This window comes from Lutra lutra, chromosome 18 (genome assembly GCF_902655055.1).
Source record: "Lutra lutra chromosome 18, mLutLut1.2, whole genome shotgun sequence".
Classification (NCBI taxonomy): domain Eukaryota; kingdom Metazoa; phylum Chordata; class Mammalia; order Carnivora; family Mustelidae; genus Lutra; species Lutra lutra.
In genome coordinates, this window is record NC_062295.1 from 19,976,642 (window position 1) to 19,992,702 (window position 16,061).

General features: G+C 46.9%; 1 protein-coding gene across 2 annotated transcripts in view; it reads left to right on the forward strand.

The window, feature by feature from the left end:
- The first annotated feature begins 12,167 nt into the window (after positions 1-12,167).
- Positions 12,168-16,061, forward strand: part of LCMT1 (leucine carboxyl methyltransferase 1) — a 51,062-nt gene continuing 47,168 nt past the window's right edge. For both annotated transcript variants that reach the window (XR_007124272.1, XM_047712858.1), the window contains exon 1: positions 12,168-12,551. Coding sequence is in view for 1 of the 2 variants with exons in the window: in XM_047712858.1 (XP_047568814.1) it covers positions 12,319-12,551 (233 nt within the window). In the remaining variant the exon portion in view is untranslated. The remainder of the gene's footprint in view (positions 12,552-16,061) is intronic.

Below are 16,061 nucleotides of genomic sequence, written 5' to 3' on the forward strand. Positions count from 1 at the left end.
AGCCTCTGCCTTCAGCTCAGGTCATGATCTCAGGGTCCTGGGATCGAGACCCGCATCGGGCTCTCTGCTCGGCAGGGAGCCTGTTTCCTCCTCCTCTCTCTCTTTCTGCCTGCCTCTCTGCCTACTTGTGATCTGTCAAATAAATAAGTAAAATCTTTAAATTAAAAAAAAAAAGAAAGAAATGCAGCACTAATGTGGAGCAGTAGCTGCAGTTCTTCAGTTAACTCATTAAAACAAGGTCAAACATTTTCAGTCAAATTTTATTAAAAAAAAAAAAAAAAGGCAGATCACCATTACAATTCACGAACCTAATCTAAATATGCACTTGACAATAAAGCTCATCTGAGTATGGAGTGAAAAAAGTTTTCCAAAAAAACATCCATCGTATCCTCTCTAAATATCCAAATAATCACTTCTGCAGGCCTTTTGTTGAGTGGAATCATAAAGAACTGAAGATTTATTGCTGTGAAAATAAATCTGTAGTACAGTAGAATGAATCTTGGGTATTAAGCATAATCAGCTGAATCAAGTGAAGAAGTTCAAGATCTAAGAAGAAATTTGTACGTGAAAGTCTACAAGCCAGCTGACCCAAAAGCAACTGAGAGATCTAACGTGTTCAGTGAGACAAGACATTATGTTAAATCTTCATTCTCTGAAAGCAATTAAAAATTACAATTCCAACCGCCCATAAACCAAATAAAAAATTGAAGAAAGCGATTAAAACTATGTTCAAAGAGCCACTTTTTTTTTCCAGCTCAATTTCAGCACCCCAAGGAAAAAAAAAAGCATCCATGACTATCACAGATGAAAATGAATGTCATTGGAATCAGTTATTTTTCCCCTCTTAGGTATAAAATCTATATAGAAATTTGATACTATACTATAACAAATTGTACTTCTCATAGTTCTGTTTTAATTTCCTTTAAACCCTGTTTAATATAGTTTCTTCTTAAATCGTAAAAATGTTGTTTTCCAGATTCTGAAACTGGTTCCAGTTCTTTTTCACTTATTTTTATATCAATATTTAATATACTGGTTACCAGTTCTAATCAGAAAAAAAGTCTTGGAAATCTCTTCATTAGGATCGCACATTCAGCAGCAGTTACAGACGTGCAAGCAAACCGTACGAGGGGCAGCTCCGGAAAGCACATTGTGTTGATTGCATCATTGTCTGAATATTCTTTACCATGATTCTTGATGACTCTTAGGCCTCTTCCAATCTCGTAAACATCAGTGTGCACAGTGTCGCAACTATGTAGTTCCACTTCCTTTGGACAAGATGGCTGGTTCACAGCTAGTGAAAAGCGAGAGGACTCTAAGTTTTAATGGCTGATAACCTTACATCCCCGGAGGAGGAAAGCACTTTTCCTTTTTTGCTACTTAAGAATGTGGCAGAAATGTATGCTGAGGTAGCCCAGTCAATCCTTTTTTTTTTTCTTTTTTTCTTTTCTTTTCATTCTTTCTTTCTTCTTTCTGTTTTCTTTCTTTTTTTTAAATTTTTTTATTTTTTGTAAATTTGGTCTCAGAATATTTCTGGAAGGGTGACATTTCGAAGAAGCCACTGCTGGGACCGGCTTCCATTTATCTCCCAATTATTCCGGTGTTCGTGAATTCCTCTCAACAATGTTTTATACTTTTCTGTATAAAGGTGTTTCTTGTCTTCCATGGGATTCATTCCTATCTAGTTTCCTTATTTTTTTGTTTTTTGTTTTGTATGTAGGCTGCACACCCAGCATGGAGCCCAAAAAGGGGCTTGAACTTATGACCTTGAGTTCCACGCCCGAGATGAAATCAGAACTCAGATGCTTCAACGACTGAGCCAGCCAGTCACCCCAACAAGTTGATGTCTTAGATGCTACTGTAAAATATTTTAAATTTTCATTTTCCTATCCGTATAGATTTACAATGCATCTACCTGACAACGAATTCCTGTCCAGAATATATAACAAACTCCAGTAAGTCAAAACCAAAAACATTAACAACAAAAATGGCCAAAAGACATGAACAGTTCACAAGAGATGTGGGAATGCCCAATAAACACATGAAAAGGCACCTAAGATCATTCATGACCACACTACTTCATCCTCAGACAACACAGAATGTTAACGAAGATGCTGAGCAACTGGAGTGTCACTAGATTGCTGGTGGGAAGTGTAAACTGATCAACCACTTCGGAAACTAGGCTAGTACTTCAATAGATCCCCACCCTGTGACTAAGCAATCCCACTAACAATTTCTTTTTCTTTTTTTTTTTTTTAACAATTTTTATTTATTTATTTACTTATTGGACAGAGAGAGAGAGAGAGAGATCATAAGCAGACAGAGAGACAGGCAGGGGGTGGGGAGCAGACTCCCTGCTGAGGACAGAGCCCCATGCGGGGCTCCATCCCAGGACCCTGAGATCATGACCTGAGCCAAAGGCAGAGGCTTAACCCTCTGAGCCACCCAGGCGCCCCACCCCACTAACAATTTCAAGAGAAATTTAAGACTTCTGTAAGAATGTTTATTGTAGCCTATTCACAATGACCAAAAACTTGGATACAACGAAATGTCTAATCATCAGATGGACAGATGAACGAATCGTGGTATATGCGCACTACATACAAAGGAGGAAACTACTTTACACTGACGAAGACTCTTTCCTTGACCAAACTCTAGCCAGACTGCTCTGAGCCCTCTTCTCAAGCCTGGCTCATCATATACAAACTCGAACAAACATTAACACAGTTTCTAACAGCACCAGGTCCCAACCCTGTGACAACACCAGTCCCCCTTAGTGCCTGCCTGAGGAAACTCAAGGTATCTACTGTTTGTTCAATCGGCACTGAAAAGTCAGGCCCTTGTCTCCCAGTGAGCAAATACAAGTGGTTTCATATGGACCAATACCTATTCTACTTTTTGCAATGTGTTACTTCTCTGACCTTATTTGTCCCTGGCCTTACTTCTTCATTCTCTCTTCAAAATGCCTTCTTACAAATCGAGGTGGAGTTTCATTCACGCGGGACTCTCTTCCTGATTGCTACAGTTATTATTGATTAAAGTCCCGTCTCTCCACTTTAACCAGGATCAGGCTTTCCTTATCTTTGGTAAGTGCTCACAACATGGATAAATCTCAAAGAACGCGCTGAGTGAAAGACGACAAAGGAATTACATATGGCAAGATTGCATTCACACGTTGCTCAAGACCGGGCAAATTTAACCTACCATAGATCCTGAAATCAGAACATGACCAGCGGCAGTAAGGAGACTAACTACAAAGAGCTATGAGAGTAACTTCTGGAGCTTCAGATACACTTTATGTCTTGTCTTTGGGGCCGGGACACAGATACACAGTTGACCCTTCAACAACACAGTGGCTAGGGGTACCCATTCCCGTGCAGTCAAAAATCTGCATGTAAATTCCATCTCCCCCAAAATTTCACTACTACTTGCCTACTGTTGAGCAGAAGCACTACCGGTAATAGAAACAGTTGATTAAAGGTTTTTTTGTACGGTATATGTATTATACATTGTATTCCCTCACTAAAATACGCTAAGGAAAATACTCAGAAAATCATGAAGAAAATACATTTGCATTACTGTACTACATATACCGGAAAATCTGAGCTGAGGTCAATACTCACGCGCATATAAGTGGACTTCAAATCCATGTTGTTCAAGAGCCGACTGTGTACATTTCTTAAAGCTCATCAAACTGAACACTGAAGACTGAGCATTTTCTTTTATACATTATCTCCTCTCCCCTGCTCTCCCACCTCCAGCCTCTTTCTTCCTTCCCCTCCTCTTCTGTCTCTTACAATACCTGGGGAAATTCTTATTTTCTTTTTTTTCCTCTTAAGAAGGCCACGTGCCCACATGGAAAGCAACATGGGATTTGAACTCACAACCCTGAGATTCTGACCTAAGCTGAGATCAAGACTCACACGCTCAACCTGACTACGTCACCCAGGCACCCCTACCTGCGGAAATTCTAAAGGAGGAAAAAAAAAAAAAAAGATGAGAGATGTGGCTGACCCTCCAAGTTACCCTCTCAATATCCACCTGCCTGTACTTCCTTAGTAAGAGGACCTCAATTTTTACAAGGTACCAATCTGTCCTGTGAGAAATTCTCCCCTCCCACATGTTCCTACAGCTAGGGGTAGAGCCACATGCCTAGTTCTGGCCAGTGACATGTATGTTGAAGTTTACATGATAGGGTTTCCTGAAAAGCCATTGCTCTAACAGAATTAGACAAGTGCCTTTTGTCAGGGTCCCTTTCTTTTCTGCCCTCCTGGAGTACAGTGGCTCAAATGAACTAACAAAACAGTTCCCTGGCACAAACCTATTCTTACTCTGGGAAGCAAGCTATGGGACCTCTCAATCAATTCACAACTAAGTTATATCACAAGTCAAAAGGTTTAGCATGAAAATGAAAAAAGCAAGTCCAACTGGAAGTGAAGAAGGATATACACATGGCTGTGTTAAAATATATGTAATTGAGAAAGTTAATCCTGAAGGGGCACCTTGCTGGCTAGCGGGAAAAGCAGGTGGTTCCTGATCTGGGGGTTTGGGGACAGAGATTCTTTAAAAATAAATTCTTTAAAAATAAAATCTTTTTAAAAAACTAACTGTAAGAGGAAAGTAATTATAATTCTAGATGTAAAACCACTGATTTCCATGATTTTTTTCCAAAATTTAATTAATTACCTTTTGGAAAAATACGGGGGGGGGGGGGGCGCGGAGGTGGCAAAAATCCAGAAAAGCCAAAATTCATTCCGTTTTCTGGATGGGCAAGTTTGGCAGCTAAATTACCCTCACCAGAATATCCTCATTCTAGAGTGACACGTCTTCCCTGGGGAGGGAAAGCAGCAGCCCCCACCTTCAGAATGTCTCGGGTCAAAATCTCAACCCTGCTCTCTGGGCTGAGCTGCGCAGATGTCAACCCTGTGCTGGGAAGGAAGGCCTCGGCCTCCGGAAAATGCCGCCTCTGCCAAGACGTGATCCTGTGACCCACTTGCACGTCCACAGTGACATTTTTTAATGCGGTTGACATCAGATTAACTTCTGGAATTCTCACAACAGAATTTCAGTCTTACAGCCCCTGGCCTGCATTCTAAAACACACAGAGCGCTAAAAACCAGTGAAACAGAACATGACAGTTTGGAGACCTCGTGAGGAAACAGAATCTTCAGCATCTACATTCCGTTCCTCTCACTCTGCTGGCTGAGAAGTACTTACTGGGGTCTACAGGGCATGAGGCACTGCGGCACACATGGTCCCTCCGGGCACCATTATTCTCACGGGGTAGATAATCATTAAACAAGATGTCTGCGTTGCAACGGGACTGACTGCCACATGCACAGGGAAGAGATAGTGAGCTGGACCGTGTCTGCAGGTGTCAGGGGCCTCCGGAGGGAGCCGCATCTGACATGAGCTGGAAGAGCCAGAAGGCTGGGCACCTCCTTGACTCATGGGCCTCACCCACATCCAATCTGTCAGCACATCCCATCAGCTCTTCCTTCAACATGTACCCAGACTCGGGTCGATCAGCAGCACTTCCACCCCTACGACCCCAATCCAATCCCACAGCACCTCTTCTCTTGGAATATTCCAGTAGCCTCCTAAGTGATCTTCCTTCTTCCACCCCCACTGTTCTCAACAGAGAAGCTGAAGTGATCCCAATAAAACCCAAGTCAGGTCACCTCATTCTTTGCTTCAAAATCCCCCCTGACAGTTGCTCCCACCCCACGTCCCTAACATCTCCTTCTCCCTCACTCTGGCCTCGTCATTCCTGGAACAAGTCAGCCCAGCTCTCTCCACGGAGGCCTTCCTACTCCCCCTTCCCTCCTGCCAGGGACACTGTGCCCACAGACATGCACCGGGCTCACTCCCTCACCTCTTCCAAGGCTCTCCCCACCTTTGTCCTCAGGGGGCCTTCCCTGGCCATCCCAGCTCAGATGACAGCCCCTTCCAACCCTCCTACAACATGCGGCATCCCCTGACACACCAGATTCCTTGCCTCTCTGTTTTCTGGCTGCTTATCTCCCCGGAAGAAAGGCTCGCTAACCGCTCCACCCTGGTCTGTTTGGGTCCCATCCAGAACTGCAGGGGAACCGTGCCTCCGGCAACTGAGCAGGCATTCAACAGAGAATATGGAGTCAATGCATTCATCTGAGGGGAGATGAGAGCTCATGAGGGTTGGGGAGAACCTAGGAGGAAGCAAGACTGAAGAGGGAGGACGGAGCAGCCGTGCAGACACAGAAGGAACGTTTGCGTCCACCTCCAGTGGCAACAAGAAGCCATGACCCTAGGCAGGGTATGAATGAATGGGGCTTCCACAAATCTCTGGATTCCGGGGGAGATGTCCTTGGGGGAGGTAGGAACACCGGGAAGCGCACCGATCACACTAGCACCATGGCTCAGACCACAAATGACCATAAATCGGGCTGAGAGGGCAGAAGGAGAGGTGGAGAAAAGGAGGTAGAGCCCAGAAATATTTAGCAGATAAAATCACAGGTCTGCGTGGATGATCGCAGAAGAGGGAAAGGAAGTAAAAGCAGAGTTCCAAGATAACTCTTCCCTTTTGCACGTGGGAGAAGACGGACACAGCGGTCCCATTCACAGAGTTCGGAGGGTGTGGTGGTGAAAGGCATCTCCAGTATAGTTTTGGAAAGACTGGATTTGGGATAACTCTGAGACATCCAAATGCAGATCACCAGTCCGCAGCAGGAAACCCAGGGTACCGTGGGAGGATCACGGAAAGCAAAGAGAGTCCTACCACACAGTGCAGGTTCCACCTTGGAGCTGATGGGGAATCAAAAGCTTTCCAGGGGGCACCTGGGTGGCTCAGTGGATTAAGCCACTGCCTTCAGCTCAGGTCATGATCTCAGGGTTCTGGGATCAAGCCCCACATCGGGCTCTCTGCTCAGCAGGGAGCCTGCTTCCTCCTCTCTCTCTGCCTGCCTCTCTGCCTACTTGTGATCTCTCTCTCTGTCATAAATAAATAAAATCTTTAAAAAAAAAAAAAAAAAAAAAAAAAAAAAAAAGCTTTCCAGTAACACAGTAACAAGAGAAGATGTGGGATTCCAAAAAGATCACCCTGGCCGGAGCAGGGGCATGTGGTTGGGAGAGGGAGCTGGACAAGAAGCAGGTGGGATGAGGAGGACGTTTGCAACAGAGCAGGCAGGAGAAGGGACCTGAGCCAGGGGTGCGGCCACACGGAAGGAAAAGGGAACAGACTTGCCCTTTGTCACCAGTGCGGCTCCCACACGGCTCCTGGGGATGGTCGAAAACAGAGCACATCACCTGCCCGCCTTGGAACCCCTCGGTCCTCCCGCATTTCACTCTCTGACAGCCTCTCCAGAACGCTCTCTTGCTACCCGCTCCCTGACACAACGTCAAGTGCCGCTGACACAGCCCTGGGCTTCAGTGTCCAGGCTAGTTTCCCTGTCCGGCAAACACCTGTTTGTCTTTTGAAGACTTCCCTCCTCCACTGGGCAAGAAGAGCAGTGCTGACATCGCGGAGGTGGCCTGGCACCATGAGCAAGGCTGCACAGCTGGAGGAGCGGGCCCGGCGCATACAGAGAGGCCATGTGGTTCTACTGTTTGACACAAAGGACCTTGCAGAACAGCAGCACGAGGTGACCTGGCTGTGGGGAAGAAGGGAGACAAAATAGGACCACTTCCTCCCTTGTCCAAACACACAAAACCAGGTTGTCATGCCCACCACAAAATACCAATTGTCCTCTTTCCCGGCTCATACTAGTGAGCACCTTCCTTCTGAATGACACTGTTCATCACACTACTCACACCTCCTTCTAGAAAAGACTGATAGAGCTAGCTAATCCCAGAACTATCTCGCCTCCTGTCAGCACTCAGTCCAGACCACACCCCTGCTTCCTTGAACACTCCCAAAAACATCCGCCCAAAGTCCAAACCCTGTACGTTCTTTCAAACACCCCTTTCTCACTGATCAGCCCCACAGTTCCCAATATGGGGTTCTCCCCCACAATAAGTAACGAACCCACTGTGTTTAAGGCAGGTTTGCTCCCAGTGGCCTCTGGGGAGGACGCTGACCACTGCCACGGGAGGAAAGGATGGCTCCCTTTCTTGGAGGGATGTTCATGGAGTTCCAATCTGAAGGTTCCCATCTTCTCTGTGAAGCACTACCCATCCCAATGCCCATGTTACATAGAGAATGAAAGAGGAGGCCGGCATCCATCACAGGGTTGAGGAGAGTGGGAAAAGTCTGCTGGAAGGATTCCAGAGAGTGGGAAAGGGAGCTGCCCAGAGAACCACAGAATGGGGGAGCTCCATGAGGGCACAGGTGAGGCTGGTTCGCAGGAACTCATAGTCATTCCGAGCTGCCCTGCTGTGTGATTCCCACCATCACGATTGAAGGTGAACATGGATGCTTTGGTTCCCCCAGGGCTTGGGGTTTACTCGGACAAAAGGCAAGGGCAGTAGAAGCATTGCCAGGACAACCGCTGAATCATGGGCTGGGAACTCCAAGCTCAGCTGAGAGATGAGAGCGTCGAGGGAGAATAAAGGACAGAGAAATCCAAGGAGGTCCTCTGGAGGAGCGCGCAGATAGCAGAGCAGAAATGACAGAAGGAACATGCTGGAAAGAAGAGATGGGGGCTGAAAGGAGCCGCGCTGCTCACGTGCGAGGTGGTGCAGCACCAGGGTGGAAATCCAGGGCACCACGCTGGGAGTGGTGGCAGAAGTGATCACGCCAAAGTAGGCGTCTGAGAAAATGAGTGAGAAAATGAGTGTCCTGTGTGGAAGCTGGGTCCTCCATGTGTACATGGAGGCCACCTAGGCCTGTAGCAGGAGACATAGTGGAAGACTGTGGGCCCAGCACCCAAGTCTTCCATGAACTGGTTTAATAACTATGGGGGGTTGGGAGAAAACAGTAATGATGAGGAGGCCAGAATGCTCTCCCTAGGGACCACAGATCTCAAAGAAATGGCATGGGGGCAAAGAAGAAGGAAGACACCAATCTTGAACCCCCCAGACCTGAAAAATGCAGGGTATGAGAACACAGAGAACACCCTATGGGTCATCAAGAATGGATGTCCCCCCCCCAGAAGGATCGAAGCAAAGAGTAGGATGAAATGGCTACGGAGAGGTTGAGGAAACAGAGGTGGCTGGTGATTATGGACTTCTAATTTCCCAGGACACGGGAGGGGTTGGGGGTGGGGGTCACAGGAAAAAAAAGAGGGAATAGCCTTAGGGGAATAGCAGGATGGGGAAGATAAGGAGAGGGGAGATGAGGAAAATGGAATGGAATTATTAGAATATAATAACATATAAGCCCAATATGTCCAATGAGAAGTGTTCTAACTGTAGGATGGTAGGAATGACAGCACTAGTTCACCATGAAGGTGACATGGTGCCGACACTAACTACCCATCTTGAGCAGCTGCTCTGTGCCAGGCACTGGGGGGAGCCCCTCACATTTCATCTTCCCAGCGGCCATCTCAGTTCACAGCACTGTTAGTCCCAGGAGGGCTCTGTACTGAAGGAGGTAACACACCAAACCTGCAGCACCCTAGGTCTCCTGGGAGGCTAACTGGCTTTCTCAGCATTATTTTAGGGATTTTTCGCCATAGTCTATTGAGGCAGGAACCAGCGTGATCCACAGCGAGGACAGAGTTGGTAAATTCATCCTAATGATACTCAGATGGAGGGAAGTCAAGGGGCGCACAGATGGCCCAGTTGCTTGAGCATCTGTTCATTTTGACTCAGGTCATGATCTGAGGGTCACAAAATCAAGCCCCATGTTCCCTGAGAGTCTTTCCCCCTCCCTCTCCCCCTGACCCTCCCCCGTCACGTGCATGACGTCAATCTCTTAAAGAAAGAATACAATCAGAAAAAAAAAGGAAGGAAATCAAAAGTAGTAATAATAATTTGTGGAAGGCTTCACTCTGTGCTAGATCCTGGGCTGACTGCCGTGGATCTATTTCTCATTTAATCCTTACATCCCAAAGGCCAGTTACCATTCTTTTCCCCATTCCAAAGAGAGGACTGGGGCAGAAAGGGATCTGTCCATGATTCATGCAAGGAATCCCTATGCTACCAATAACATGACTTTCTGACAAGGTTTAAGAATTTAACACACCACAGTGAAGGTGCAGATCACGAAATCGAGGAACTTGAAGGACAGAGCCCTGCAAAATGGTTTCAAACATTAACTTGTGGATTCTCCCAATCTTCTTGCATGTGGTTCCCATGAAGGAAAGCCCAGTGCCAAAAAAGCTGTCATGAAACGCATCCACATGGCAAACATACCTGGTCTTTACAGCCCGGGACCTATCCCAGAAGATTCTGACTCAGTGAGTCTAGAGGAGGATCTCAGAATCCTCTTTTTTCTTTAAAAAGCCCCACAGGCTCTGCTGATGTGCCCTTTGGCCTGGGTACGACTACCTTAGAGTCTCTGCAATTCCAAACCCAAACTTCCCGAACTACAATGTGTCGCTGTCTGCAGACACAGGGGGGCACTGGAAACTGAGGCAGAGAGGAACAGAGAAATTGTAAAAACCTTCCTACAGAGAGTCACGGAAAGGCAAGCTCTACTTACGCTACTTCTCTCTCCTTTTGCTGTATCTGAGTTACTCCACAGTTGATGCACTTTTTGTTAAGTAACCAAGTTTGCACAAACTGTTACCAACAGATATTAAAGCCATATTAACAACTTATCAAGAAACATAATTGTAATATGCTACTGAAAAGTATTTTATTTCTCTCTGATCATTTCAATGGCACATCAGATTCCCTTAGCAAATAACAGTCAATAAGAGAAAAATTATTTCTGATTCAACAGTGCTACACATGTGGTCAACAGCACCTACAAACTGGAGAAGAAATGAAGTTGGGTTGAAGCCATTTATATTCACATATACCACCACACACTGTCCCCAAGTCTTCAAAACTTCTGTATTTATCCATTTATTGAGTCAACCACTACTAATACCTATTACACATCATACATGGCTCTAAGTCTTTTATTTTTTTTTAAAGATTTTATTTATTTATTTGACAGAGAGAAATCACAAGCAGGCAGAGAGGCAGGCAGAGAGAGAGGAGGAAGCAGGCTCCCCGCTGAGCAGAAAGCCCGACGTGGGGCTCGAACCCAGAACCTGGGATCATGACCTGAGCCGAAGGCAGCGGCTCAACCCACTGAGCAACCCAGGCGCCCCTCTAAGTCTTTTATTAATGTTAAATACCATTTCATCTTTACAGTCAGCTATGAAGTGGCATTATTATCATCCCCATTTCTCCCATCAGGAAACTGAGATCAAGAGTGCTTCAGTAACACAGCTCTTAAGCGGCGAAGCTAAGATCAGTTTGGCACTGGACTCCATGGTTTAAATCACTATGTTAAGTCTCCAAGTACCTACAGAAAGTGCAAGTCTTCACCCCAAACCTTGGTTTTCCCCACCCTACAGTCCTCAGTGGATGTAATCTACTCAAGAGGGAGAACCTGAACGTTTCCCCCATCAACACGACACTTCCTCCCTTCACGCCGGTCTTCCACCAAGTCCTTAGCCCCAAGAAGGCCGACACCCCGTCTGCCTGGTTCGGCCAGCATTCCCAATCCCGCTATCCCCAAGCCCGGGCCACAGCACAGGTGAATAATTAGCCGCTCCATAAACGAAGCCCCGCTCCGGGCTCTTCACGGCTGCGACAGGAGGGGTGCACGAGGCGACGGCTACCTTTTGGCGAAGGAGCCTGTTCCTGAGACACACGCCCGCCTCCCACCGAGGCCCCCGCTCCCAGAGGACGCCGGCCCCTGAGCCCGCGCCCCGCAGGTACCTCTGGGCAAAGAAGCATCTCCACAAGCGCCGCGCACTCCCTCGTCGTCGCTATCGAGGAGAAAAGCAGGAAGCGAAAGACGGCGTCCTCAGGCCACTATCCTTGCACGCGGGGGTTCCGGGATGCTGATGCTGTGCCCCGCCGAGAGATGGAAGCGGGCGCCACAAACACCGAGGGGAACCGCCAGCTTCCGAGACGTATGTGAGAATGGCTGGCTCCGCAGACTCAGTGACGCCGCTTACGTCAGCTTCGCTAATAACCTTCGCGCTCATTGGCGCGTCTGCCCAGTCGCTGATTGGACAATTTCCCCTTCGCCTGAGCGAGCTTCCGTGTTGTGTGGGTGGGAACGAAAGAATTATCCAGTGACCTGAATGCCGGGCCGAAGAGGTTAAAAAAAAAAAAACAAAAAAACAAAAAAACAAACAAAAAAAAAAACCGGGCCAATAAGCGTCTGGATCGACGCGCCAATGACCAAGAAGGTTTCTCGAATCTGACGCGAGTGACGTCATTGAACCGCGCCAGATGAGAGCGGTGGAACCCAGCCCATCTCTCCCGTCTTCTCGGCGTTTGGCCGGTTCCCTCCGCGTCTGTGGACCTCCGCTTCCATGTCCCCGGTGGACACAGCATCCCGGAACCTCCACCCCCATGGCCACTAGCTTGAGGACGCCCGCTTTCCCCTCATGTTCTTCTGCCTCGACAGACACAGACGACGAGGGAGTGCGCGGCACTTGTGAAGATGCTTCTATGTGCAAGAGGTACCTGCGGGGCGCGGGGTCAGAGGCCGGTGTCCCTCGCGGGGTTGGGGCCTCGGGGGGAGGCGGGCCTGTGTCTCAGGAACACGGTCGTTCGCCCAAAGGTAGCTGTCACCTCGCGCGCCCCTGGTTTCCAACCCGTGAAGAGCCCGGAGCGGGGGCTTCATTTATGGAGCTGTTAATTATCTACCTGTGCTGTGCGCGGGGCCTGGGCATAGAGGGACTGGGATGCGGCCCGAACCAGGCAGACGTGGTGTCGGCCTTCTTGGGGCTAAGGTCTTGGTGGAAGACCAGCGTGAAGCGACTAAGTGTCGTGTTGATGGGGAAGAAGTTCGGGTTCTCCCTCTTGAGTAGATTACATTTCACTGGGGGTTGTCAGGATCCCCATTGTGCACCTGACATCAGGCCAATCATGGCCGGGGGGTCGGAGGGAGTGCGGGCCCAGGACCGGGTAATATTGGTGCACAGAGCCAGTAGTTTCCAGAGCTCATGGATGAAAGTCCCCGGAGTCTACATTCTCAGGGGTGTAGTGGGGGCAGCGTTGTGAGCACAGATGTGTGTCCCATATTGGCAAGCACGAGGCTGGAGTGTAGTTTGTTCAGCAGAAATTGTTGAGAGTGTACTTTGTGGTGGGCCCTTCCTTTTGGGTGGGTGGTGAGTATTCAGTGATTGGGAACACATGGTAATTAGGACTGAGGTGTCTGAGGTACTCACCCCCGTTTGGACAACACAGGAAGCAAATAATTACCGGTGAAATACGTCGTTACCCTTTGCTTTGAGTGCATAGAAGGACCGCCGTGCATTAGAGTTTGTGATTTAGGGAATGATGTTTAACTGGAGAACAGAGGGCTAAGAACAAAATACAGAGGGGCCGGGCCGGGGGGCGGGGGCGCGGGGGCGCGGGGGCGCGGCGGTTTCAGTTAGGGAAGGGAAGGAGTGTGCACTGTTAAGGGAATTGAGGGAATGTTCTTGGAATTGGGGCCAGGTGGGGATTGTAGGGTTGGGAAAACCAAGGTATGGTGTTAAGACTTGCAGGTTTTGTAGGTGCTTGGAGACTAAGGATAATGATTTAAAACGTGGAGTCCAGAGCCAAGCTGATCCTAGCGCTGCCACTTAGGAGCTGTGTTACTAAAGCAGTCTTCCTCTCAGTTTCCTGATCTGTGAAATGGGGATGATAATAATCCCACTTCATAGATGGTAGTAAAGATGAAATAGTATTTAACATTAATAAAACACTTGGAGCCATGTCTGTCGTGTAGTAGATGTTAGTGGTGTTTGATTCAATAAATAAATACATACATACATAAGTACTGAAGACTTTAGGTTATCTGTGGTGTATTTTTTTTTTAAGATTTTATTTATTTATTTGACAGAGAGAAATCACAAGTAGGCAGAGAGGCAGGCAGAGAGAGAGGAGGAAGCAGGCTCCCTGCTGAGCAGAAAGCCCGATGTGGGGCTTGAACCCAGGACCTGGGATCATGACCTGAGCCGAAGGCAGCGGCTTAACCCACTGAGCCACCCAGGCGCCCCTCTGTGGTGTATTTTTGAACTGAAATGGCTTCGACCCAACTTCATTTCTTCTCCAGTTTGTAGGTGCTGTTGACCACATGTGTAGCACTGTTGAATCAGAAATAAGTGCATCCACAGTGTGGTTGTACTTCTGTGATGATATTTCTGTTCATCATTTGGGTGGCTCTTCGGGCTCTGATGAACATTTTTGCATGTGTGTTTGAATTTCCCAGTGAGATGGATTTTAGGGAGGAAGCTTCTACAAAATGGTCCTCAAAAGGTTATGTCAGTTTCTGTCCACACCCATGGTAAATGAGATGTTCTCACAGACTCACCTTAGTCTCTTAAATTGTCGGCTGGCAGGTAGAAAAAGATTTCTTTGTATTTTGAGAGAGAGGGAGAATGGGGAAGGGGCAGAAGGAGAGGGAGAAAAAGAATCTGTCCCTGCTGAGTACAGAGCCTGTGTGGGGCCAGATCCCACAACCCTGAGACCATGACCTGAGCCAAACTCAAGAGTCAGATGCTTACCCTGTTGAGCCACCCAGGTGCCCCTTAAGTTTATATTTTTATAATCAGTAGTAAGACTGAGTATTTTTAGTTGGTCTCTGTCACTGATAGTTTTTTATATGAACCCTCTCTCGTTAGCATTTTCCCCCTGGGTTGTCTTTTGGGTTATTTATGTTTTTATTATTGACATGTTTTTTTTTATTTTGAGTTTTTTTTTTCCTGAAGATTTTATTTATTTATTTGACAGAGAGAGAGCACATGGACACAAGCAAGAGGAGTGACTGAGAGAGAGAGAGAGAACAAGTAGGCAGAGTGACACGCAGAGGGAGAGGGAGAAGCAGGCTTCCCCAGAGCAGGGAGCCCAAAGTAAGGCTGGATCCCAGGACCATGGGATCATGACCTGAGCCAAAGACTGAGCCACCCAGGTGCCCCTTTTATTGATTTGTAAGAACTTTGTATATGTAGGATGGTGGTCCTTTGCCTCTGTACTTGGTACAATATTTTGTCCCAAACTGTTTCTTGTTTTTGAGTTTCGCTTGTACCAAACATTTCATGATACATTTTTTTAAAATAACATATAATGTACTATTAGCCCCAGGGTACAGGTCTGTGGATCGCCAGGTTTACACACTTCACAGCACTCACCATAGCACATACCCTCCCCAATGTCCATAACCCAACCACCCTCTCCCTAACTCCCTCCCCCTGGCCCTCCTCAGTTTGTTTTGTGACATTAAGAGTCTCTTATGGGTTGTCTCCCTCCCGATCCCATCTTGTTTCATTTATTCTATTCCTACCCCCCAAACCCCCCATGTTACCTCTCAACTTCCTCATATCAGGGAGATCATATGATGTTTTTCTCCGATTGACTTATTTCGCTAAGCGTAATACCCTCTAGTTCCATCCATGTGGTCGCAAATGGCAAGATTTCATTTCTTTTGATGGCTGCATAGTATTCCATTGTATATATGTAACACATCTTCCTAATCCATTCATCTGTTGATGGACATCTAGGTTCTTTCCATAGTTTGGCTATTGTGGACATTGCTGCTATAAACATTCAGGTGCACATGCCCCTTTGGATCACTATCATGATACCTTTCATTCCGAATGTTTATATTGCCAAATCTGAAAGTTTAACTTCATGACTTGTGGCTTTTAGATGATGCTTTAAAAGACCTTTTTCAACCAGCACTACATTTTCTTTTGACACTTTTATGGTTTTGGCTGCTATTGCAGACCATTTTATCTATCCTTATTATTTTGTATGATATAAAGTAGCTATTTTTGTCCCTACATCATCTAGTGATGGTCTATAACCCCCATGGGTTTGAAACATCACTTAGATACCAAATTCTTACATATATTTTAACACAGCCATGTGTATATCCTTCTTCACTTCCAGTTGGACTTGCTTTTTTCATTTTGATGCCTAAACCTTTTGACTTGTAATGTAACTTAGTTGTGAATTGATTGAGAGGTCCCATAGCTTGCTTC